This window comes from Thalassophryne amazonica, chromosome 9 (assembly GCF_902500255.1).
Source record: "Thalassophryne amazonica chromosome 9, fThaAma1.1, whole genome shotgun sequence".
NCBI lineage: Eukaryota > Metazoa > Chordata > Actinopteri > Batrachoidiformes > Batrachoididae > Thalassophryne > Thalassophryne amazonica.
In genome coordinates, this window is record NC_047111.1 from 20,814,304 (window position 1) to 20,841,403 (window position 27,100).

At 39.6% G+C, this 27,100-nt stretch overlaps 1 protein-coding gene across 2 annotated transcripts in view; it reads left to right on the forward strand.

Annotated features, from left to right (window-relative positions):
• Positions 1 to 3,279: 3,279 nt before the first annotated feature.
• The window catches only part of clip2 (CAP-GLY domain containing linker protein 2), a 61,615-nt gene continuing 37,794 nt past the window's right edge, over positions 3,280 to 27,100 (forward strand). The window contains exons 1-2 of one of the 2 annotated variants that reach the window (XM_034177744.1): positions 3,280 to 3,763; positions 6,185 to 6,425. In XM_034177744.1, the coding sequence (XP_034033635.1) occupies positions 6,311 to 6,425 (115 nt within the window). In that variant the 5' untranslated portion in view covers positions 3,280 to 3,763; positions 6,185 to 6,310. The remainder of the gene's footprint in view (positions 3,764 to 6,184; positions 6,426 to 27,100) is intronic. The other variant, XM_034177745.1, reaches the window with a different exon arrangement.

A 27,100-nucleotide genomic window follows, 5' to 3' on the forward strand; every position in this document is an offset into this window, starting at 1 on the left:
TGGCTTCATATGGCCTCTGCTTTCTGGCAAACAGGTCAAGTCTGGCCTCATCCACACTATGGAGGTTGCTGGACCTGTCATACATGAAAACCACAAACCTCTGCAGGATATTGAGATCATTCTCTTCGATCACTGGTGGGTACTGGCTCAGTTTGGAGAAGACTGTGGTGGCCACTGCCTTCATCAAGCCTTGCTGGGTCAAAGGTGATTGGCATTTATCCGATTTCCTGGAACAATGGCACATTTCTTGCAATCATCACATATCCATCCTGCTTTGGATCATGATGCACAGAGGCTAAGGGTGAAATAAGAGCTTCCTTTTTATTGTCTTGACAAAGACAGCATTTGCTCCAGTCAGTTTCCTTTCTGCTTGGGAAAGAACTTGCCATTTTGAGTGCTTGACGAAGGCCGAGGGGCTATCCTTTTACCACCTTTGTCAAGTATGCACATTGATGTATGGGATACAACTAGGTTCGGTTACCCTACACCTAGCCCGATCATTCATCCAATGTCATTTAAGTCCGGTGTGATCTGTACACCATCTGGGTAAGTACATGGGTAACCCATGTATAGTCCCCTCACCCTTGGCTCGGCTCTCCCGCGCTGGCACACCCTGTCAATTCAGGTGCGGCTGTCTAACTAAATCTACCAACTACTTTCTACTAGCTAATTGATTTGGGGCTGCTAGACCACATCTGGGACACTATTCTATGCTAAACTACACTACAACTAGCGCTAGCATATCATTTTGGTGTTAGTAATACTAAGTATGGCTTTAGTAAAGCAAGATTAGCTGACACTGAACCCCATGCTGAGTTGAACAGCAGTGAAGTCACCAGTGTGCCCTGGTTGTGCATTGACTTTCACTCTTTTAAATATATTATAATACAAAATCAGCAACTTCACACCAAACTGAATTGTAAACCAATTGTGTGTGACATATTTAATGAAATGAACACTTCTGCATGACATAAAAACATCGCCAAGAGCCTTGTAAATCATTCATGTGTTCTGATCGGAAATATGGCTGCCATATTTGTGTATACTTGTAAATCTATATACTATATTAATCAGTATACAAATATCCAGCATATATTTGCTTGGGGGTGTAGATTAAGCAAATAAAACCAATACAAATGCTTAGAAACATGACAAAAGTTACGAGAGTTGCGATATGGAAAGTCGACTGACGGCCATCTTGAAAAATAGTGGCCACCTTGAAATTTTGACTGGGTACCCAGTGAATTTTCACAAGTACTCTATGGGGAATATCTGTGCCAATTTTTTTGCTTGCATCATTAACTGAAGTGTTCTAGTGAAAAATTTAACTTATCCGCTGCACTATGGACAGAAACTGACAGAAACGTAACTCAACTGCACACGATGCATGTCTCCCTCCCTAAATCCCTATTACCTCCCCCTTGTGTCTCTCCACTCCCCTCACCCTGGCTTCCTCCCTGCCACCTCGAAGGCAGCACGATTTTTACTGCTGCGGCCTTCAACTCTCCAAGCTGAGCGGCGCGGGCCCCGCCTGCTGCAGCCTTCACCCACTTTACCTCAATTCGATTGACAGACTGCTTCAAGTTTAGTGCACATAAACAATGTCAAATGTATATGTGTTGTCTTTCATTCTGATGTGTGCCATTATTATGGTAAACAAGTAATAACTGTGGATAAATTGCTGTATCTTGTCTGAGGTAATTGGAGTGTAAACGTAATTTCATTGTTGTTGCACTTGAGTAATGACAATGACAATAAATCTCATCTCATCTCTCATCTCAACTGGAAAACAATAAGCCTCAATTACATTTCTTAGTCATAAGCGTTTGACAATGAAATGTTAGTAATCATTGCCATTTTTATGTATATAACAACAGATATGGGTATTGTGAAAAAAGATTTTCCCTAATATTGATATCATATCAGCCCCCCCCCCCAAAATCCTTATCAGTCGGGATCCGATTTCCTCTTTTGCACCACAGCTTTGTGCACTTCCAGTTGTCGCACCGGAACATAATTACAATTTGGCCCATACGAGGGGTGACTGAGAAGTTTAGAAACTGATCCAGAAAAAGTAGGACATGGTTCTCCATCTTTTGCATTCTGAGAAACCAACATTTCCTTGAGAATGTGTGAAATTTTGACTCACTGGGTGCAATCTTGTCTGAAGAAAGTGATAGTTTACATGTGTTCTACTAAAGGGTGCATTTATGCACAATAGCATTTTGGCTTTTACATTGGTATTTCTTATAATTTATGATTTAAAGATTACTTTTCACTATGAGTTTAAAGGGCATCATCTGAGAAATTTTAATATAAAAAGCCAGATTTTTTTTGTCATAAATTCAAAGTTCGGGGTACACAAATGTATGTGTATAACGTGTCTCATTGCAGCACAAGGTGCCCATCGCATAATTATCCATCCATCCATTTTCTGTACCTGCTTACTCCAATTAAGGGTCATGGGGGGCTGGAGCCTATCCCGGAAGTCATAGGACGTGAGGCGGGGTTCACCCTGGACAGGACGCCAGTCTATCGCAGGGACACATAGAGACAAACAAACACATTCACACTTGCATACACAAACACCCCTACCGACAATTTTTAAAGTTGCCAGTTCACCTATCTTGCATGTCTTTGGATGTGGGAGGAAGCCAGAGCACCTGGAAGGAACCCACACAAACACGGGGAGAACATGCAAAAATCACAGGAAATCCACAGGTGGAAAACAATCCCATGAACTTCTTGCTCTGAGGCAACAGTGCTAACCCTTAATCCACCCTGCTTGTTGTTGTTGTCCTTTTGGTTGCTTCCGTTTTGTTCGGGGTCGCCACAGCAGACACAACCAGATCTGCATTGATATTTGGCACAAGTTTTACTCCGGATGCCCTTCCTGATACCAGTTTTACGTGGAGAAACACACACACAGCCGCAGTACAAACCAGGTCCTGCACTGTTTACATTCTGAGATCTGACAGGATCAGGCTCACACAGAGTAGACCAGCTACACTAAGCCACCCTGCTGCCCTGGCATAATTATACCAAAACAAGTTTAAATAAATTACCATCCCCCACCCCCTTTCCAAACAGGGTTCCGTAATTTTGCGGACAGCCCGTTTATGCATCAGACTCCATCAGAAAATCTTACGCCCCTGAATTCTGTCAAACATTTACGTATTTTTTTAAACATTTAAAAGGGCTGTTTTGTTGGCTTTGTGAACGCCGAAGGAAAGAACGATCATTAATTTAAATGTAAAACTAAGCCCAAAGCCTTCTGAATCCTGTACCGCTGTCGGTAACTACGGTCGCGTTAAATTGTAGTAATTTTGAAGGGAATCCAGACAACGCGCTAGTCTTTCCCCCAGGAGGCTCCGCTCTGCAGCTTCTTTGTTCATTCAGTCTGCTCCGACCGGCTGAGTCACAGGGGGCTGAGCTAACCAGCAAACCCGCGCCGCAGCAGCAAGAAGCGGCTAGGAAAAGAGAAAAGAACAACAAAATACAAAAGTGGCTGCTGATGCTGAAGCGGCGGGGAAGCTGTGCGGGTTTTTTGTCTGATTCCAGCGGGCTAACAGCCGCTGAGAATGAGCCGGCAGGCTAACTGAGAGCTAGCGCCGGTGAGCCGCTGCCATCATCCGCGGAGCCGCGCTGACTCTCCCTTTCTGCTCAGCATCCAGATTAGCATCCCAGGGAGGGGCAGCCCGTTATCCCCGAGAGGAAATACAAAGTTCTCCGTCTGCGGGCCGCCGTGATTCCACACACGCAGGTGAGTGTTTTCTCCGATTTGTGGACTTTAATGTAAATTTGGCTTTTGCGTGAAGGCAGTCTGGAGCACGTTGCCGCAGAAGCTACAAACAATAGCTCCAAGTGTCATTTTGCTTTCGGCTCGTTTTTCAGCCACATTAGGTGCAGATAAATTGATCATTTCAGGCTTATATGATGTAAAGTAAACTACTGCAGGGATTTTTTATAGGCTTAAGATTAACCGATTAATCGAGCCAATATGTTAGATTATTTGGAAAAGAAATCCGGTTTGCCTAAACCTTAATGTTTTTTTGTCTACCGAGCATTACAAAATCCCAAATATTTTTGTTACATCTGTAAATTCGTTATTAGTATTGTGATGAATGATATTTGTTTTAAATTAGTTCAGCTTTTATGTCTTTGAAATGAAACAAGATGTGGAGGCAATCTCAGGCTGAGGAAGTGGTGGCAAACTGCCGGCCCGTGGGCCATAGAAGGGTTTCTTAATATTATCGCTTGTCCAGTAGGTATCATCGCAGTTAGGGTTGGAACACGTTGTGCGCACACGTCAACGTTGAGGTACGTGGATGTACGGCTCGCCGCGCGGCAGGTTCAATGTTAACAAAACAACAACCAGCAAGAAATACAAATTCATGTTGCCATGTTCAGAAATGACAGTCCACAGTTTGTAGGGTCATTTGCTGATGCACTTGTCCTTGATGTAAGAGGACAGTGTTGCAAAGTCCAGGGTCTTCTCATGGTGGCAGTTAGAATAAATCAGCAGTGGTCACATCTGAACAAGCTTTCAAGCAGCTATAAGTAACAATGAAGACGGAGTCTTGATAGCAAGATGAACGTCCAAATCAGAATGGAATTGTTGAGATAAAATGTACTAGATAAACATTTACTGAGCAATAATAAAAAGAAACATAACTTCTCATTACCGACTACAGAACCAGTAACTTTGCCATTATTGATACTACGGTCTAGAGACTTGTTTATTATCAGGTGATGATACTCATCCCTTTATGTAGCGGCTGTGCTGTTTGAACGTGGAAGGGCATGCTGGGAAACTGAGTTTCCCAATGTGTGAAGGTATCTTGCTTCTGCATTTGAGCCCACAAGGTTCAAAATGGTAATTGTTTACATAAAAGGCAAGGTTTTTTGTTTGTTTGTTTGTTTGTTTGTTTTATGCCTCACATCTTATGACTGCTAGGACAGGCTCCAGCACCCCGTGACCCTTAATTGGAGTAAGCGGGTATAGAAAATGGATGGATGGATCATATAAAATTGTGAATCTTTGATTTGATTACTGGGCCTGTGGTGCATTATTCATGACGAAGGCACGCTTCAGATTTTCCACATTTTTTTTTTTTATGTTACAGCCTTATTACAAGATGGAGTATGTTAATTTTTTTTACTCTCAAAATTCTACTTACAATACCCCATAATGACAACATGAAAAAAATGTTTTTGTTTTTTATTTTTGCAAATTTATTAAAAATAAAAAAACTAAGAAATCATATGTACATAAGCACTCTTTGTTCAGTGCTTTGTTGATGCACCTTTGGCAGCAATTACAGCCTCAAGTCTTCTTGAATATGATGCCACAAGCTTGGTGCACCTATCTTTGGGCAGTTTTGTCCATTCCTCTTTGCAGCATCAGGCTGGATGTGGAACGTCGGTGCACAGCCATTTTCAGATCTCTCCAGAGATGTTCAGTCGGATTCAGGTCTGGGCTCTGGCTGGGCCACTCAAGGACATTTCACGGAGTTGTCCTGAAGCCACTCCTTTGATATCTTGGCTGTGTGCTTAGGGTCATTGTTAGGATGTTGCTGACTCAAGGACAGCCTGATGTGATAACAGAATAAATGACTCCAAGTTATGGACAGTCTGGAATACTCTGGTGTGACTTATACGCCGGAAAATACAGTCATTGATTATCAAAATAGTTCTTGATTGATAGTCAATCAAAAATCGATTAATTGTTGCAGCTTTATTCTTATGTTATAGCTGCCAGAATAAAATTGTGGTCACCTTGTGGGGCGAGGTCGGGTCGATGAGTAGGTGGCTGTAGTTGGGTGTTGTTGCGCCCCCAAAGGGTGATGCTTGAGCACTGCAATGGTCTCAACCTAAACCAAAGTCCCGCCAACAGGTGTGTGCGATTGGTTTCTCCCAGTTGAGGATCTGGATTCACATTTATGAGTACATTCCACCCAAGATGGAGTAACTGGCTTTTGATGCCCTGACCTGTAAGAAGGTGGACAACTTGCTGTACCCACTGAAATACAGTATGCAGATATCATGAACTTTTCCCCTGTGAATCCTGAATCCTTTAGAATCTGACCCATTTGTTGTGGCAGACATTTCAAGCACGTGTCATTTAAGCTGTTCTTTCATTTTGTTTGTTTCTTTCCACGTTGATAGACTCTCTTTCTCTCAGCTGAAGATGAGGAGCAGCAGCCACTTCTCCTCCATCTAGTGCCTGATCCACAAGCCTTCATCACTCAGGGAGAACCCTTGGTCGTGGTCCTGGTCCTGGTCCTGGCCACCTTCCTGTGACTGTAGAATGAATATGCTCAAATCCAGCGGACTGAAAATCCCTGGCCGCGGGCCCAAGCATTCCAGCCCAGTGGCAAGAACCTCAGCAAGCGGAACATCCAGCTCTGCTGTCCCAAAAGAGAGTAAGTAACTTCCTGCTCCTGACCCTGCTGGGAAAAATGGGATATATTTTTTTCTCTCTCTCATCCCCGGAAATGTCTCAGAGCTTTAATTTGTGTTTATGACTCACTGCAGTACAGCTGTGTTCTTTTGCAGACATCTGTTTCTTTATAACCTAAAAAATAACGCAATGCTAATATACCCTCGGCCATATGAGCATTGTGTTCTGTATAATTTGCAGTTATTTAAGTAATTATTAGGTTGCAAAAACTGAGTTTACAGCTACCAACCAGACTGTGATGTCACGGTGCAGCTCTACTCAAAAACTAAACAACCCTAACATCTGTTAAATGTCTTTTAAATCACTTCAGAGGTATTATTAGGTTCTAAAACAGCATTTTCAGTTTTAGAAGTGTTTATTTTTCACTAGCTTTTACAGAATATATGAGAAAGGTGTTATTTCTAGCCAAAAAACAAAGAAAAGTTAGCACCTAGCGATAGCAGGAAGCGACATCACCACACCATTAAAATTAGGTACAGAATGTGACATTTTACCATCTTAAAATACCTCTTAAAATAGGTCAAGGTTAGCCATCTTTGAACTTCTCCAAGGTCTGTGTCCCAAGAATGTTCCCTGTGAATTTGAAGACTGTGGCAGTAATAGAACTGGACTTATGCTGCAGACAGATGGACGGACGCCAGGTCTTCGCAATACCTGATGGCCATATGTTGGCCTCGGGTAAAAAGGCATGAATATAATAATAATACAAATTAAAAACAAACAGTTAACATTACAGTGGTAATGATGGTTTAATTTGATGCACTGTGTTTTTAAGCAGAGGAACACTCAGTAGAGCGTCTGCAGCTCTGACAAAGTCCTTTACGTTTGGACTGATGTTTATGTCGAAACATCAAGTGGTAAACTTCAATACAGTCTGTAACATCAGTTACATTCGATTGTTTCAGTGACAAAGTCGTCAGCTGTTCTAAATATTCATTCTGTGTTAGGATTCTCTCCGTGCAGAGATTCTTTTTCAGAAGTCTGAGGATGTGTTTGGATTGACCTGGAGGCAAAAGTTGTATACAGTAGTGTTCAGAATAATAGTAGTGCTATGTGACTAAAAAGATTAATCCAGGTTTTGAGTATATTTCTTATTGTTACATGGGAAACAAGGTACCAGTAGATTCAGTAGATTCTCACAAATCCAACAAGACCAAGCATTCATGATATGCACACTCTTAAGGCTATGAAATTGGGCTGTTAGTTAAAAAAAAGTAGAAAAGGGGGTGTTCACAATAATAGTAGCATCTGCTGTTGATGCTACAAACTCAAAACTATTATGTTCAAACGGCTTTTTTAGTAATCCTGTGAATCACTAAACTAGTATTTAGTTGTATAACCACAGTTTTTCATGATTTCTTCACATCTGCGAGGCGTTCATTTTGTTGGTTTGGAACCAAGATTTTGCTCGTTTACTAGTGTGCTTGGGGTCATTGTCTTGTTGAAACACCCATTTCAAGGGCATGTCCTCTTCAGCATAAGGCAACATGACCTTTTCAAGTATTTTGACATATCCAAACTGATCCATGATACCTGGTATGCGATATATAGGCCCAGCACCATAGTAGGAGAAACATGCCCATATCATGATGCTTGCACCACCATGCTTCACTGTCTTCACTGTGAACTGTGGCTTGAATTCAGAGTTTGGGGGTCATCTCACAAACTGTCTGCGGCCCTTGGACCCAAAAAGAACAATTTTACTCTCATCAGTCCACAAAATATTCCTCCATTTCTCTTTAGGCCAGTTGATGTGTTCTTTGGCAAATTGTAACTTCTTCTGCACGTCTTTTATTTAACAGAGGGACTTTGCAGGGGATTCTTGCAAATAAATTAGCTTCAGACAGGCATCTTCTAACTGTCACAGCACTTACAGGTAACTCCAGACTGTCTTTGATCATCCTGGAGCTGATCAATGGGTGAGCCTTTGCCATTCTGGTTATTCTTCTATCCATTTTGATGGTTGTTTTCCGTTTTCTTCCACGTGTCTGTTTTTTTTTTTTTTTTTTGTCCATTTTACAGCATTGGAGATCATTGTAGATGAACAGCCTATAATTTTTTGCACCTGCGTATAGGTTTTCCTCTCTCCAATCAACTTTTTAATCAAACTACGCTGTTCTTCTGAACAATGTCTCGAACGTTCCATTTTCCTCAGGCTTTCAAAGAGAAAAGCATGTTCAACAGGTGCTGGCTTCATCCTTAAATAGGAGACACCTGATTCACACCTGTTTGTTCCACAAAATTGACGAACTCACTGACTGAATGCCACACTACTATTATTGTGAACACCCCCTTTTCTACTTTTTTTTTTTACTAATAGCCCAATTTCATCGCCTTAAGAGTGTGCATATCATAAATGCTTGGTCTTGTTGGATTTGTGAGAATCTACTGAATCTACTGGTACCTTGTTTCCCATGTAACAATAAGAAATATACTCAAAACCTGGATTAATCTTTTTAGTCACATAGCTACTATTATTACTACTATTATTCTGAACACTACTGTATGATGATGCAAAAAAAAAAAAAAAACCCCTCTCAACCGAAATTACAGCCCCGGCTCCTGAAAGTAATGGCAGCTGTTCTCGCTGTTTATCCTCCCTGGTTTTAGCTCTCATTATTATCGTACTGTAGCTTCAGCTTTATAGCTCCAGTGTAGTCTGAATGAAATGTGTTGTTGTCATGAGCACCAGTGTGTATTTTATCAAAGGCAGAGAATTAATGAAGAGGAGGAAAAAATGTTTAGTTTTTATTGAGTGACTGCAATACAGTGTTTTATTATTTTGCATTTACGTCACAATGTTTTGTTTTTATTTTTTTTTACCCTGACTGGTGGTATATATTTGGATCAGAATTTGTAGAGTCCAACCGATATAACAGTTGAGTGATAATATCAGCCAATATAAGACTTTCACACACATATCAGTGTCAGCATTATTTTTACCGATGTGGAACATTTTATTTCACTGAACAAACAACAGTGCAGAAATCACCTTTGGAAATGGTGTCATTATGTTTGTAACGCAAATGCCAATCCAGCAACAGTGTTTACAATGCTATCAATAACAGCTGGGACCCCCATCACCCCTTGTTCACATTAGCTACAAGAGTGCAATGTTCTTGCAAGAGTGCAACTGGTTTCTTTCAATTTAGTACTTTGTTTCCCATAATCCCCCTGGCGGCCCCGTGCGCTACCCAGAATGCACAGTGGCACCAGCAGAGTTCCAGCGTCTGACAGCGAGTGTAAACAATGGCTAGCGAGGATGTGGATGGCATTGATCCAGCAAGTTCACGGGTGATGATGATGATGACACGTTCTCCCAAGTTAAGGGTTATCTTAGAGGAGGTGTAACACCTGTGATGAACTTCTGCTGTGCCCAGATGTTGTCTTGTTGTCCATACCTCACAAGGTGTGTTTACATTGTGCCCTAAACTGGAACTCTGCTGAAACCGACCTCTCGCGTGAGTCACGGGCCATGAGACGGTGCAAGATTCACAACTCCGAAACAGCGAATGTAAAATACGAAGAACCAGAACTTTTTTTCGTCCTGGTTTTCAATCGCCCCTCATAAATGCAGGTTGACCTAAGTTGGTTGTTGGTTATATTTGTAGTTATTTATAAAAAAGTTAATGTTCAAACTGTGAAACATCAAGCTTCTATTACATTTATTTGTTATTCGGGTGTGACAAATGTTGCAAATTACATTTTTATGTATATATTGGTATTGTAAATTTATTTTTTTAATTTTATTTATATAGTTGGGTTCTAACGATTTGTATTTGTCCCGTTAATCCATTTTATAGTAAGAAATTCTGTTTGAAGGAATATACGAAGTACTCAGTTTTGCTGTTGCATTGCTTCTGGCAAGAGAAGGATTATGGGAAGAGATTTTTTTTTTTTCCCCTTGGATGCACTGACAGTTGGGTCCATAAATATTTGGACAGCATCACTAATTGCAATCTATGCCTCTATAAATTATAGTGCAGATGAAAATGTGCTTGTTGTGTAGACTTTCACTTTTGTTTTTAATCACATTAATCAGGATTTGCACTGCATATTCTCTTTTTATAAATACCTGTTCATGTTTGGGCGTACACGTGATCATATTGATGCCACGAACACACAGTGATAGCCGCAATGTCTGTTAATGAGCACAGATTTAAAAACCTCAGTAAGTCGGGTTTTGTCTTTTAAATGTAGGTGTGACAGGACTATTATTACTTTCCATCTCCAAACTTCAGAAGGCCACAGCCCAGTTGAAAATCTTCTCCAGCCCACACAAACCTTCAATCACAATTTTGATTGACACCTGAGATGAAGTATCTACATAACCAATATTATGTTAAACTACCGGTAGGTTGGATAAATGAAGAATAACATGTCATTTTAATTGCACAACTTTTTAAAATTATTATTATTACTTCTGATTACATTTAAAAACAACCATATATGTTTTGGGATAATTTTAAGCTTTATTCCAAAATTTAAATTATGAATTTATTTTTAAAGCCACTCTCACCGCCTGCCTGCAGTACCTTCATGCCCACATTTTGGGAATCAATAAAGAAGAGGGACACCAATTTATTATTATTTATGTTATTTTATTTTTTAAGGTGGATGTGTGTTTTTTTTGCAGTTTTTCATGAAAATGTTGGTTACCATTAAAAAAAAAAATAGATTGGATTATTTGGCTCTCAAAATTGACCAGTTGTATTAAATAATTAAAAAATACAAATGGGGGCTGGCTGATTGTTGGTGTCATGGAGTCAGATAAAGTTCTGGTGGTTCTGTACAGTATCCAAATACAAATAACAGTTTGAAGGTTCCACCATTACGTGGTGCAGATGATCCTGATTCAAAGCATTCAACAGTTTCCTTTCACAGCTTTCCTGCATCAGATTGTTTGCACTTGGCAAAGCTTGTCACGCTAATGAGCTGCTCCACTTTGCCTGCTTTGTTTGTAGGATTGAAAATAGTAATAAATTAGGAAAGGGTTTTTATCAGCCTTTGCCATAAAATGGTTCCAAGAGTTCTGTGTATCCTGTTCAAGGCAAGTTGCCTTCCCTCCTTTAAATGTGAAGCTGTTGCATGATGACCTTATGCAGTCAGAACATCCAACTTTCAAAACGTGGAATAAATCCGCAAACAGATGACCTTGTTTGCATTTCATGACCTACTCCAAGGAAATGAGGATGCATCTTCTTTATTCCTGAATTTTTAAAACATTTCACACTGATACTGGTTTTAAAATGTCAACGGCTCCAAGCAGTGTTTCCACTTGGAGAAAGTGTTACAGTGCTCATTGTTTGCATTGTTTGATCCAGAACTTGTGGGTTTTTAACACTTTATTAGCAGGTGTTCTCTTATGTGATATTTTCGGTGATGTGAGTTCAGGCTGGTTGCACATGGGACATGCGACACTCGTCTTGGTCCTCTGAAGCCCAACCCCATGTTTGTTATACTTTGGAACATTGTGTAATTTGTGGGAACTGGAGCTAAATTTAAGGATTGCAGGAAGCTGTAGTGGAGGAGCGCGTGGGAGCGGGCGCTCGCCCTCCCTGTCATGCCTTTGATGTGAAAATAACAGAACGCGTTTCCACATCTGTTCTCTGCTGCTCAGTCACCGGGAAGATATTTAGTCCAGTCAAGTGTTTCAGGAAATGCTGCTTTCCTGACGCCTCATCTCACTTTTCATACTGCATAAACCACTTATTACATCTCACATTCATTCAAATTTCTAATCATGTTCTTGATGGTGATATATAAAGTGTGAAATATTGAAAGTTTGGACAGAGAACTGGAAGAAAAAGAACTTTTAATTCATTGTGTATTCTGCATGGGTTGTGTCAGATTTGCACCAAGGGGTTAATTTCTTGTTTACAAATCTAAAGTGGAACCATTTTGGAGGATAATTTCCAAATTGTTTAGTCGAGTCAAAACTTTGGGTTGTATTCAGAAGCAGAAAATATTGGCACGCGTGCCAATCGGTCAGCACCAAACAGTCACATCTGTAAGTGTTTGGATGGGGAGACAATTTTAGAAATTGTTTCATCTTTCTTTCAAGAGGTTCAGAAGAATATCACATTAACCATTTAGTAGGTATTTCAGGATTTTTTTTTATACACATATTCCCTACATTTTCAGAAGCCATCAAACTTCATCTAAAGATTATTGTTGATATCATCATACAGCCAGTATCATATCAATATCATTTTACTGCCACATTTCTTTGGACAAGTCAGGAGATGGATACATGGACGTAGAAGTCACTGAACGTTCACAGTCCTGGTACATCGGTTGGCCGATAGTATCGGTCCATAGGAGCATTTCATGAACATAGTTGTATCTGTGTTATTTTTGCAGCTATGAAAACTTATTGAATAAAGAATGCAGAAAAACACATTGCCCATTGGAAACTGTCATTAAGTACTTAAGTAGAGCAGGGGGAAGTCAAACAGCAAACATGGCTGGGACCACCACCAGCCCTTGGTCACATTAGCTGCAAGAGACAGAGGCAAAGTGACCAGCTGTCAGTCATTTTCACTCAGTGGGTGTTTTAAAGCCACAAGAGATTAGTGATTTGCTATGCTGCCAGCTAGGCAGGGAGGGAAAAGATAGAGGAGAGGTCTGTTTTATGCACATGCTGAGAGACGGGACAGATCAGAGTGATGGCAGTGTGATGTACATCAGTTGGTTATACACCCCGGGCAAAAATTATGGAATCACCGGCCTCGGAGGATGTTCATTCAGTTGTTTAATTTTGTAGAAAAAAAGCAGATCACAGACATGACACAAAACTAAAGTCATTTCAAATGGCAACTTTCTGGCTTTAAGAAACACTGTAAGAAATCAGGAAAAAAATTGTGGCAGTCATTAACGGTTACTTTTTTAGACCAAGCAGAGGGAAAAAAATATGGACTCATTCAATTCTGAGGAATAAATTATGGAATCATGAAAAACAAAAGAACGCTCCAACACATCACTAGTATTTTGTTGCACCACCTCTGGCTTTTATAACAGCTTGCAGTCTCTGAGGCATGGACTTAATGAGTGACAAACAGTACTCTTCATTAATCTGGCTCCAACTTTCTCTGATTGATCAGCTTTGCAGGTTGGAGCCTTGTTATGGACCATTTTTTTCAACTTCCACCAAAGATTTTCAATTGGATTAAGATCCGGACTATTTGCAGGCCATGACATTGACCCTATGTGTCTTTTTGCAAGGAATGTTTTCACAGTTTTTGCTCTATGGCAAGATGCATTATCATCTTGAAAAATGATTTCATCATCCCCAAACATCCTTTCAGTTGATGGGATAAGAAAAGTGTCCAAAATATCAACGTAAACTTGTGCATTTATTGATGATGTAATGACAGCCATCTCCCCAGTGCCTTTACCTGACATGCAGCCCCATATCATCAATGACTGTGGAAATTTACATGTTCTCTTCAGGCAGTCATCTTTATAAATCTCATTGGAACGGCACCAAACAAAAGTTCCAGCATCATCACCTTGCCCAATGCAGATTTGAGATTCATCACTGAATATGACTTTCATCCAGTCATCCACAGTCCACGATTGCTTTTCCTTAACCCATTGTAACCTTGTTTTTTCTGTTTAGGTGTTAATGATGGCTTTCGTTTAGCTTTTCTGTATGTAAATCCCATATCCTTTAGGCTGTTTCTTACAGTTCGGTCACAGACGTTGACTCCAGTTTCCTCCAGTTTCCTCCCATTCGTTCCTCATTTGTTTTGTTGTGCATTTTCGATTTTTGAGACATATTGCTTTAAGTTTTCTGTCTTGACGCTTTGATGTCTTCCTTGGTCTACCAGTATGTTTGCCTTTAACAACCTTCCCATGTTGTTTGTATTTGGTCCAGAGTTTAGACACAGCTGACTGTGAACAACCAACATCTTTTGCAACATTGCGTGATGATTTACCCTCTTTTAAGAGTTTGATAATCCTCTCCTTTGTTTCAGTTGACATCTCTCGTGTTGGAGCCATGATTCATGTCAGTCCACTTGGTGCAACAGCTCTCCAAGGTGTGATCACTCGTTGTTAGATGCAGACTAACGAGCAGATCTGGTGTTAGTTTTGGGGATGAAAATTTACAGGGTGATTCCATAATTTATTCCTCAGAATTGAGTGAGTCCATATTTTTTTCCCTCTGCTTGGTCTAAAAAAGTAACCGTTACTGACTGCCACAATTTTTTTTCCTGATTTCTTATAGTGTTTCTTAAAGCCAGAAAGTTGCCATTTGAAATGACTTTAGTTTTGTGTCATGTCTGTGATCTGCTTTTTTTTTCTACAAAATTAAACAACTGAATGAACATCCTCTGAGGCCGGTGATTCCATAATTATTGCCAGGGGTTGTATTTATAACAAAGTTCATGTTTAAACTGTAAAACATTAAGACTCAATTACAGTTCTTCCTCATAAGACTTTGATAACAAAATGTTTGGAATTGTTGCCATATATATATATATATATATATATATATATATATATAATATACACACACACGAGGGCTGTCAATAAAGTATAGGTCCTTTTTATTTTTTCAAAAACTATATGGATTTCATTCATATGTTTTTACGTCAGACATGCTTGAACCCTCGTGCGCATGCGTGAGTTTTTCCACACCTGTCGGTGACGTCATTCGCCTGTGAGCACTCCTTGTGGGAGGAGTCGTCCAGCCCCTCGTCGGAATTCCTTTGTCTGAGAACTTGCTGAGAGACTGGCGCTTTGTTTGATCAAAATTTTTTCTAAACCTGTGAGACACATCGAAGTGGACACGGTTCGAAAAATTAAGATGGTTTTCGGTGAAAATTTTAACGGCTGATGAGAGATTTTGAGGTGATACTGTCGCTTTAAGGACTTCCCACGGAGCGAGACGTCGTGCAGCACTCCCAGGCGCCGTCGTCAGCCTGTTTCAAGCTGAAAACCTCCACATTTCAGGCTCTATTGATCCAGGACGTCGTGAGAGAACAGAGAAGTTTCGTCGGTTTCAGAATTTTATCCGGATATTCCACTGTTAAAGGAGATTTTTTTAATGAAAGATGTGTGGACAGGTCCGCGCGTCGGGACACAGCCGGCGCGGTGCGGCGGCACAGGAAAAACACCTCCGTGTTGATAACCATTTGTAAAATCCAGGCGGCTTTTGATGGCTTTCAGTGGAGTGAGTATATGAGAAATTAACAGCTGGACATGTTCCAACTTGTCCTTAAGCCTTCCAACGGAGGTGTTTTTCCTGTGGCGGAGCGTTGCGGCGGCTGCGAGCCGACGCTGTAATCCGCCCGCACGTCTTTCATTAAAAAAATCTCCTTTAACAGTGGAATATCCGGATAAAATGCTGAAACCGACTTCTTCTGAAACTTCTGTTCTCTCACGACGTCCTGGATCAATAGAGCCTGAAATGTGGAGGTTTTCAGCTTGAAACAGGCTGACAACGGCGCCTGGGAGTGCTGCACGACGTCTCGCTCCGTGCGAAGTCCTTAAAGCGACAGTATCACCTCAAAATCTCTCATCAGCTGTTAAAATTTTCACCGAAAACCAGCTTAATTTTTCGAACCGTGTCCACTTCGATGTGTCTCACAGGTTTAGAAAAAATTTTGATCAAACAAAGCGCCAGTCTCTCAGCAACGTCTCAGACAAAGGAATTCCGATGAGGGGCTGGACGACTCCTCCCACAAGGAGTGCTCACAGGCAAATGACGTCACCGACAGGCATGGAAAAACTTGCGCATGCGCACGAGGGTTCAAGCATGTCTGACATAAAAACATATGAATGAAATCCATATAGTTTTTGAAAAAAATAAAAAGGACCTATACTTTATTGACAGACCTCGTGTGTGTGTGTGTGTGTGTATATATATATATATATATATATATATATATATATATATATATATATATATATATATATATATATTTATTTATTTATTTTTTTTACTCCCTAATATCATTATCGGCCCCCCAAAAAACAGTATCGGTGGGGCTTGAATGAATGTGTTGAGCTCGAGTTACAGCAGTCACTGTGGTACTGATGGAGGGTTGCACGTCAAATACTTTAAAACACCTTTGTATTGTTAGATTGCCTGTAATTTTTTTCTCTGATTCAAACACGAAATTGCAGGCTGTTATTTGATTGATCTTGGCCCCGTTAAAAATGGGCGCCCATGCAAAAAAGGTTCTGATATTAGTTACTAACGTGTTCGCCCCATTACGGGCAAATTAACGCTACCGATCTGCAAAGTGCGGCAGTGTTCCTTAATGCTTTCAGCTCTAACTCTAAAATAACACTGCACAAATGTTAGTCACAAAGACCGTTTGTTCTGGATCTGGTCACACATGTGGCGTCACTATATGTTTTCTCACTTCTGCTGAAGACAATAATGTAGTGTTCGCACAGTTTACGACAAAACCAAGAAGTCAGAAGATGATAGTAGTTGTTGTGGTAAATGATCATAAGTAAGTACGTTTCAAGAGGCTGGAGAAAGCTGTATGTATATGAGAGAGAGAGAGGGAGAGAGAGAGAGAGAATTTGGGGAAGCTGGAAGCGGTGTGGAGCTGTGGAGGTTTTATTGTGCAGCGCTGATGAATAGTGGGATTCAGATGGTGGTGGATCGAGCACAATAGTGAAAGTGAGGGCTGTTTCTGCTCCGGAGGGGGATCCTGTACCCTCACGCTGCTGTTACCACCGCAACACCAATGACAGCTTAGGTTTAGTGTTTTTTACACAGAGTGCGATGGTCAGGATCATCACGGTTTCAAGGTCACGATACGGTTCAAGTCATGGTTTCCTCATACGAGCGTAAAACAAAAAACTTCCACAAATTAAAAAAAAAAGATGGAATAATATCACTTGAAATGACTGGCTTAGTCGTGACTGCAGAACTCACACTTCTGGTGGCCAAGTGGTTAGTGTGCTTGTTTCCAGTGCAGAAGGTTCCCAGTTCAAGGCCAACACTGCCCATTCTCCATGTAATATGTAGTTGAATCAGGAAGGGCATCCAGTGTAAAACTTGTGGCAAATCAACATGCAGACCGACGTCTGATCTGTGGTGACCCCAAGTGAAACCAGGGAGAAGCCGAAGTTCAACATGTAAAATTTGTGGGTTTTTGGATTCACAGTTGTGTCCACTCTGTCATAGTAAAACCCGTGGATTTTTCCCAGTGAAAACTGGTGTTCCTCATGCACTGGTTGTGGAAATCGGTGCCTTTGTTGGCGAGAAAAGATTTACTGATCTTGACTTCATGGACAGTGTTGTGATCTTTGTTGAATTACTGGATAAACTGATTGCAGCACTTGAGAAGCTGAGCGGGATTAAATCCAGGCTTTTGACTCGACTATCATAAGTGTACGAGTATTTTTCCATTTCATTTCTTTTATTTGAGCAAGTTAAAAACATTTATACATCAGGCACATTCGTCTTTTAGAGTCCGTACATTGCTCAAAGGGAGTAGGATGAAGTAAGACTTATATTTTGTACCCCCTTTCACATGTACTGTTTTCGGCTGTGCAGACAAGAATAAATAAAAAAATTTGTGATCATACATACCTATATAAACACACACCTATCTATATACATATCAACATATATTTGCATAAATACATTACCTCTATACACATATACACAAATACCTTTACATACACCAATACACACACTAGATTCAATATGGCTTGATAATATAACAGTTTTAACCCACATACATGCATCCATGGGCACCCGTGTCCATGCATGCATGCATGTTTCCCTGTATTCAATATGACTTGACAATATAACAGTTTTGATTCACATACATGCACCCATGGGCAACCCATGTCCACATGTGCATGCACATTCCCTGTATCTTATGACTTGATAATATAACAGTTTTAATCCACATACATGCACACATGGGCAACCCTTGTCCATGCGTGCATGCACTTTTCCCTGTATTCATTTAGACTTGATAATATAATTTTTATCCACATACATGCACCCATGGGCAACCCGTGTCCACGCGTGCATGCACGTTTCCCTGTATTCGATATAACTTGATAATATAACAATTTTATCCACCTACATGCACACATGGGCAGCCCGTGTCCATGCGTGCATGCACGTTTCTCTGTATTTGATATGACTTAATAACAGATTTTATCCACATACATGCACCCATGGGCAACCTGTGCCCACGTGTGCATGCACGTTTCCCATACATTCGATATGACCTGATAATATAACAGTTTAGATCCACCAACATGCACACCTGTGTATATACAGAAAAATTACGTTATTCAATTTCATATTTTTTTTTTATATTTTAAGTTTTAAATTTCTTTTGAATTGATGTAATTTAGTACATACTTTGATGTCCTCGGTTAGGTTATTCCATAAATCCACCCCATATCTCGTAAGGCACATTTGTTTCATTGTTGTACGGGCACACTGTTTTCTTAAATTATATTTCCTTCTTAAATTGTAACCTTCCTCTCTTTCACGAAACAATTTTTGGAGGTTATCTGGTAGTAGATTTTGTAACTCAGCCACATGGGGTGTGCAGCCAGTACATTCTGAGTGCCGGTCCCAAGCCCGGATAAATGAGGAGGGTTGCGTCAGGAAGGGCATCCGCCGTAAAACAAGCCAACCCAACTATGCAGACTCAGAATCGAATTCCCATACCGGATCAGTCGCGGCCCGGGTTAACAACGTCCGCCACCGGTGCTTTTGCCCAACAGGGTGCCGGTGGAAATTGGGCTACTGCTGGGCGAAGACGACGAAGAAGAGGAGGAAAACGTTGCCATGAACAGCGGGAGAAGAGGAAAACTAGAAGGGTGGAAATGAGAGTGGGGACTTTGAATGTTGGTAGTATGACTGGTAAAGGGAGAGAGCTGGCTGATATGATGGAGAGGAGAAAGGTAGACATATTGTGTGTGCAAGAGACCACGTGGAAGGGAAGTAAGAGCAGGAGCATCGGCGGTGGGTACAAGTTGTTGTACCATGGTGAGGACAGGAAGAGAAATGGTGTTGGGGTTATTTTAAAGGAAGAGTATGTTAAAAGTGTGTTGGAGGTTAAGCGAGTGTCTGACAGGGTGATGAGTGTGAAGTTGGAAATTGAAGAGGTGATGATGAATATCATCAGTGCATATGCCCCACAGGTAGGTTGTGAGATGAAGGAGAAAGAAGATTTCTGGAGTGTATTAGATGAGGTGGTGGAGAGTGTGCCCAAGCATGAAAGAGTGGTGATAGGAGCAGACTTCAATGGGCATGTTGGTGAAGGGAACAGAGGTGATGAGGAAGTAATGGGTAGATATGGTATCAAGGATAGGAATGGGGAAGGACAGATGGTAGTTGATTTTGCAAAAAGGATGGAAATGGCTGTGGTGAATACCTACTTTAAGAAAAGGGAGGAGCACAGGGTAACATATAAGAGTGGAGGAAGGTGCACACAGGTGGACTACAGTCTTTATAGGAGATGCAAGCTAAAAGAAATCACAGACTGTAAGGTGGTAGCAGGAGAGTGTCACTAGACAGCATAGGATGGTTGTTTGTAGGATGACTTTAAAGGTAAAGAAGAAGAAGAGAGTGAGAGCTCAACAAAGGATCAGATGGTGGAAGCTGAAGGAGGAAGACTGTTGTGTGAAATTTAGCGAGCAGGTGAGAGAAGCACTAGTTGGAGGGGAAGCAATTTTGGACAACTGAAAAAGTACTGCAGATGTGGTGAGGGAGACAGCTAGGGCAGTACTGGGTATGACATCTGGACAGTGGAAGGAAGACAAGGAGACTTGGTGGTGGGATGAAGAGGTCCAGGAAAGCATAAGGAGAAAGAGGTTGGCGAAAAAGTTTTGGGATAGTCGGAGAGATGAAGAAAGTAGACAGGAGTACAAGGAGATGCGACGTAAGGCGAGAAGAGAAGTGGCAAAAGCAAAGGAAAAGGCATATTGCGAGCTGTACAAGAAGTTGAATAGGAAGGAAGGAGAAAAGGACTTGTACCGATTGGCCAGACAAAGGGACAGAGCTGGAAAGGATGTGCAGCAGGTTAGGGTGGTAAAAGATGCACATGGTAATGTGCTGACAAGTGAGGAGTGTGTGCTGAGAGGGTGGAGGGAATATTTTGAAGAGTTGATGAATAAAGAAAATGAGCGAGAGAAAAGGCTGGATGATGTGGCGAGAGTAAATCAGGAAGTAAAAGAGATTAACAAGGAAGAAGTGAGGGCTGCTATGAAGAGGATGAAGAGTGGAAAGGCAGTTGGTCCAGATGACATTCCAATGGAGGCATGGAAATGTCTAGGAGAGATGGCAGTAGAGTTTCTAACCAGATTGTTTAATAAAATCTTGGAAGGTGAGAGGATGCCTGAGGAGTGGAGACGAAGTGTGCTGGTTCCTATTTTCAAGAACAAGGGTGATGTGCAGAGCTGCAGTAACTACAGAGGCATAAAGCTGATCAGCCACAGCATGAAGTTATGGGAAAGAGTAGTAGAAGCTAGGCTTAGAAAACAGGTGAAGATATGTGAGCAGCAATATGGTTTCATGCCGAGAAAGAGCACTACAGATGCAATGTTTGCTCTGAGAATACTGTTGGAAAAGTACAGAGGAGGACAGAAAGAGTTACATTGTGTTTTTGTGGACTTAGAAAAAGCTTATGATAGGGTGCCAAGGGAAGAGTTGTGGCATTGTATGAGGAAGTCTGGAGTGGCAGAGAAGTATGTTAGGGTAGTGCAGGACATGTACACGAATAGTGTGACAGCGGTGAGATGCGCAGTCGGAATGACAGACTCATTCAAGGTGGAGGTTGGATTACACCAAGGATCAGCTCTAAGTCCTTTCTTGTTTGCAGTGGTGATGGACAGCTTGACAGATGAGATCAGACAGGAGTCCCCATGGACTATGATGTTTGCAGATGACATTGTGATCTGTAGTGAGAGTAGAGAGCAAGTTGAGTCTAGTCTGGAGAAGTGGAGATATGCTTTGGAGAGAAGGGGAATGAAAGTCAGTAGAAGCAAGACTGAGTACATGTGTGTGAACGAGAGGGAGCCCAGTGGAATAGTGCAGTTACAAGGAGTAGAAGTGGTGAAAGTAGATGAGTTTAAATATTTGGGGTCAACTGTTCAAAGTAATGGAGAGTGTGGTAGAGAGGTGAAGAAGAGAGTGCAGGCAGGGTGGAGTGGGTGGAGAAAGGTGGCAAGAGTGATTTGTGACCGAAGAATATCAGCAAGAGTGAAGGGGAAAGTTTACAAAACAGTAGTGAGACCAGCTATGTTGTATGGTTTAGAGACAGTGGCACTAACAAAAAGACAGGAGGCAGAGCTGGAGGTGGCAGAACTGAAGATGTTGAGATTCTCTTTGGGAGTGACAAGAATGGACAAGATTAGGAATGAACATATCAGAGGGACAGCTCAGGTGGGACGGTTTGGAGACAAAGTCAGAGAGGCGAGATTGAGATGGTTTGGACATGTGCAGAGGAGGGACCCAGGTTATATAGGGAGAAGGATGCTGAGGATGGAGCCACCAGGCAGGAGGAGAAGAGGGAGACCAAAGAGGAGGTTCATGGATGTGCTGAGAGAGGACATGCAGGTGGTTGGTGTGACAGAGGAAGATACAGAGGACAGGGTGAGATGGAAACGATTGATCTGCTGTGGCGACCCCTAACGGGAACAGCCAAAAGACAAAGATGATCTGGTAGTAGATTTTGTTTCACTTTGTAAATTATTTGTAAAGTTTTAAATTCAGCAAGATCTCTAAATTTTAGGTTTTTGGATTGTAAAAACAGTGTACTCATGTGATCTCTGAAGCCTGCATTATGGATGATTCTTATTGCCCTTTTCTGCATCTTAAAAAGTGTGTCTACATTACTTTTGTATGTATTACCTCATACCTCAATGCCATAACTAATATATGGTAGTATTAATGTGCAGTAAATAATATGTAAGGAATCCTGATCTAAAAAATGTTTGGCTTTCCCCATTATGGAAATACTTCTGGCCATTTTGGATTGTATGCTAGCAATGTGGGGTTTCCAGCACACCCTATGATCGATTATTATTCCTAAAAATCTGTATTGGTTAACCCTTTCAATAGGAACCATGTCAATTTTAAGATTTAATTTTGTTTTGATTTCTCGGTTTCCAAAGAGCATTAGTTTTGTCTTTGAAATATTAAGTGACAATTTATTACCATCAAACCATTGTTTTAATTTAATAATTTCTATTTCTATTTCGATCATAAGTTGTTCCAGGTTTCCCCTGAGCATACTATCGTTGTGTCATCAGCAAAGAGGATAAATTTCAGTTTTTCAGAGATGAGTTGCAAGTCATTAATGTAAATTAGAAAAAGTTTAGGTCCTAAAACTGACCCTTGTGGAACTCCACAATGTATCTGTTTGAATGAAGATTTATGCTCTCCTATTTGTACATATTGTTGCCTGTTGTTTAAATAAGATTGGAGCCAATTTAGTGCAGTACCTCTTATGCCAATTTTTTCCAATTTACGTAATAATATGTTGTGGTTAACAGTATCGAACAGTTTTTTAAGTCAATGAAGATCGCCATTGTATGTTTCTTTTTATCAATATTATTTGTTACTTCTTCCACTAAATCAATTAAAGCTAAAGTTGTTGATCTATTATTTCTGAAACCATACTAGTTGTTGTTTAATATCTTTAACTTTTCAATGTATTGATCTAACCATACTCTATATAGTTTTTGTAGAATTTTTGAGAATTGAGATAACACAGATATAGGTCTATAATTTGAGAATAGATGCTTATCTCCACTTTTATATATGGGTGTAATTTTGGCGATCTTCATTTGACTTGGAAACTCTCCATTAATAAATAAGTTGTAGATATGACTTAGAGGTTTTGCAATTTCACTAATGACTTGCTTAATTATTGTAGTGTCCAGCTTATTACAATCTAATGATTTTTTTTTTTTGCCTTCAATTCATTAACAGTGTTTATTATTTCCGTTTCATCTGTTGCTGATAGAAAGAATGAATTTGAGTTTGCTTGTTCAGCACCTGTTTCTGGGGTTGAATATGACATTTTTATTTCTGCTGCCAATTCTGGCCCTATGTTGACAAAATAATGATTAAATGCATTTACTAGCTCTTCGTTGTTGTTCATTTTTTTTTTATCACTGTTAATGAAATAGTCCGGCAGAATACTGTGGTTTTCCTTTTTTCTGATGACACTATTTATTACACTCCAAAGGCCTTTAATATTTCCCTTGTTTTGTTCTAGTTGAGTTTTATAATACATTTTTTTTACAATTTCTTAATACACTTGTCAATTTATTTTTATATATGTTTTATATTTATTTTCTGTTTCAGTTGTTCTTTCTTTAATAAATACTTTGTATAGCCAGTTTTTCTTTTTACAGGCATTAATTAAACTACTTGTCATCCTTGGTTTGGTTTTAACTTGTTTGATTTTGATTGATTTCACAGGGCAACATTGGTCATAGAGAGTTAAGAATTTATTCAAAAAAGTGGTTATAAGCTGAGTTAACCTCAGTTTCATCTAGTATTACTTTCCAGTCTTGTTTTAGTAGACTTTGTTTGAATATCATTATTGATTTGTTTGTTTTTACTCTTATAAAATTAGTAGTATTAATATTTTCTTAGCTTTCCTATAGTTATAACTTATTTTCATAGTTGCAAATACTGGTAAGTGGTCACTTATGTCATTTATTAATATGCCACTGGAAATGTCATTATTTAATATGTTGTTGAAAATATTATCAATTAGTGATGAACTCTGTGCTGTGATTCTGGTTGGTTTAGTTATTTTTGGATGGAATGACAAGCTGTACATAGTATTTATAAAATTTTCCGTAGGCTTATGTGTACGCATTTTTAATAGATCTATGTTAAAATCCCCGCATATAAAGACATCTTTATGTTCCATTTTAGTATACAAATTATGCAGTAGTTCTGTAAACATTTCAATACTTGATCCAGGAGATCTATAAACACGCGTAATCAATATGTTTTTTCTGTTTTCCATTGTCAATTCAATTGTTATACACTCCATAATATCATCAATTGCAGTGGTGTCAAAAGTACACACATTTGTTACTTAAGTAGAAGTATAGATACTGCAGTTTAAAAACACTCTGGTAAAAGTTGAAGTATCAACTTGACCTCTTTACTCAAGTAAAAGTGAAAAAGTATGTGCTCCAAAACCTACTTAAAGTATAAAAGTATAAAGTAACCTTTAAAAAAAAAGGTAGATGCCACTATATGAATTGAAAGCTTAATTTAAAAACTGATGTGGCCCAAGACCCAAAACCCAAAATTACCCCCAACACCACCTGCACAAAAATGTTTCAATTCTAGAAGCTCTGAAATGCAATCTGGGACTATTCCAGACAATAAACTGCAGTGAGTGCAGCATCCATTTAGTGAAGGAAAAAAAAACAAAAAAACACAACTTTCCTTATTCAAATTCATTCCAGTAGTATTCTGCTCTTACTAGGATGTAGCAGTTTTCTAGTTTGGCAGATAGTTCTGGAGGAAATCACTGAAGAAATTAACACAATGAAAATATGGTTTGACCGAAACAAACTCATTAAATAAGACAGGGATGAAGTGGAGGTATAAGAATCACTAGGCGTTCACAGGAAACACATTTATTTATGTATGTATTTATTTACGTATGTTCATTGTTAGTTGCTTTTATATTTTCTGTTGTGTTTCTATTCAGGTTCTTTTTGCCTCTTTCTCTAGAATTGTATATAATAATCATTAGATTATTAATATATAAACAAAAATAAATTTACAAATTTACAATTTGAAAACAAATGCACTCGAACGTGATGACAGCTGCAACTGCATAATGCTAAGTTTTAACATTGAAAATGCCATAGACATGCTAACGCGTTAACATCGCTCCCGTTTTTAAGTTATAAAATACATCCATCAACTGTTTCAGAAGACCATAACAGGTCAGTTTAACATAGAAAAGGTAAATAATACTCACATAAGTATGCTCTTTAGGGTTTTAGCGGGGGAAAATTAAGCGAAAGAAAGAAAGAATAAACGAAGCATTGCTTCAATCTGCGAACTACTGCTTCGATTGGTTCACGGTTCACAGCAAAGCCGTGCTGCAGAAAAGTTGATTACAGGCGCACATGACGTGAAATACATATATATAAACATTAAACTGAAGCCAAAAGTAACGAGGCTGTTTTAAAAATGTAAGGAATAGAAAGTACAGATACTTGTGTGAAAATGTAATGAGTAGAAGTCAGAAGTAGGCAGAAAAATAAGTAATGTAGTAAAGTATAGATACCTAAAAAAGTGTACTTAAGTACAGTAACGAAGACACCTCTGATCAATTGCTAATGTCATGTTGTCAATCTGTTTTGCATGTAAGTTTTTATCCACATATAATGCCACACCTCCTCCATTTTTTTTGTTTCTGTTCTGTACAAACATCTCATAATCTTCTAACATAAAGTTGTTTGTTTCATCATTTTTTATCCAGGTTTCTGAAATTGCAAATACATTAAACAAAGTGCCCAATTGGTTCAAGTAATCTTTTATCTTCTCAAAATTTGCATGAAGGCTGTGACTATTAAAGTGGATAATTGACAACATCTCATTAGGTTTATTTTGTGTTGGTATTTGTTGATCTTGACAATATATGCAGTCATCACTTATGTCATTATAAAAGTTTATATCTGGGTCCACTTCATCTATAACATTTTGCATTTTAGATTCGTTACATTCAAAGGTTTTAAATTGTATTTCTTGGTTTTGTACTTTCATTGTCATCTGTAGGCAAGGAATTATTAATATTTAATTTGTCATTTTGAGTTGAAGGTATAATTGTCTAGATTTTTGTATTTCATTTGTTTCATTTTTCAGTTGTATTTGTTCAGTTCATGTTCTTCTTTGATGCATAGTACCTTGGCTTCTGGTGTACCTAATAGTTTTATGTAAACTCTGCAGTTAGAGGTCCATGTTCCTTGGATTTTGTTTTGTTTCTTTAGTAGTCGGGCTTTTCTAGCTACATCTGCATTTTTTTTGGTCAGATGATCGTTTATGTATACCTTGGTCCCTTTGAGTTTCTTTCCCTGCTTCACTATGGTTAACTTATGTTTCCTATTAACAAACCTTACTATTATCGCTGGTTTTTGTTGCTTATCTTTTCGGGGCAGCAGGTGACATGCCTCTATATCCTGCGTGTTCATAGTAATTCCTTTGGTAGCAAAGAAGGTGGCCACCTGCTGCTCCATTGATTCCAAATCTTTGTCAGTGGGCTCCTCTTCATTGGTTACTGCTCTTGCATAGGTTCTTGGTTTGATGTCAAGGCCTGTAACTATGAGATCGTTTATCCTGGAATATTGTTCAAGGTCTGATACTCTATTTTCAAGAGTTTTACTCTTCACATCTTTCTCCATATTTTGTTGTTTCAGTTCATTCACTTGGGCCATTAAGTCTATAATTGTTTTTTGTTGATTCGATATGTTTTGCATGTCCAGCGTTATAAAGTTCAGTGACTTTTTAATATCCTCTAGCACCTTCTCAATGTTTGGGCTTGTGCTTAAAGGGACTGATCTTACATTTGGCTCTGATGTCTCTGTGCCACTCTTTTTTGGCCCCATAGTGGTATACTCCTTAATAAGCTCAGTCCTGTTACTTTTGCT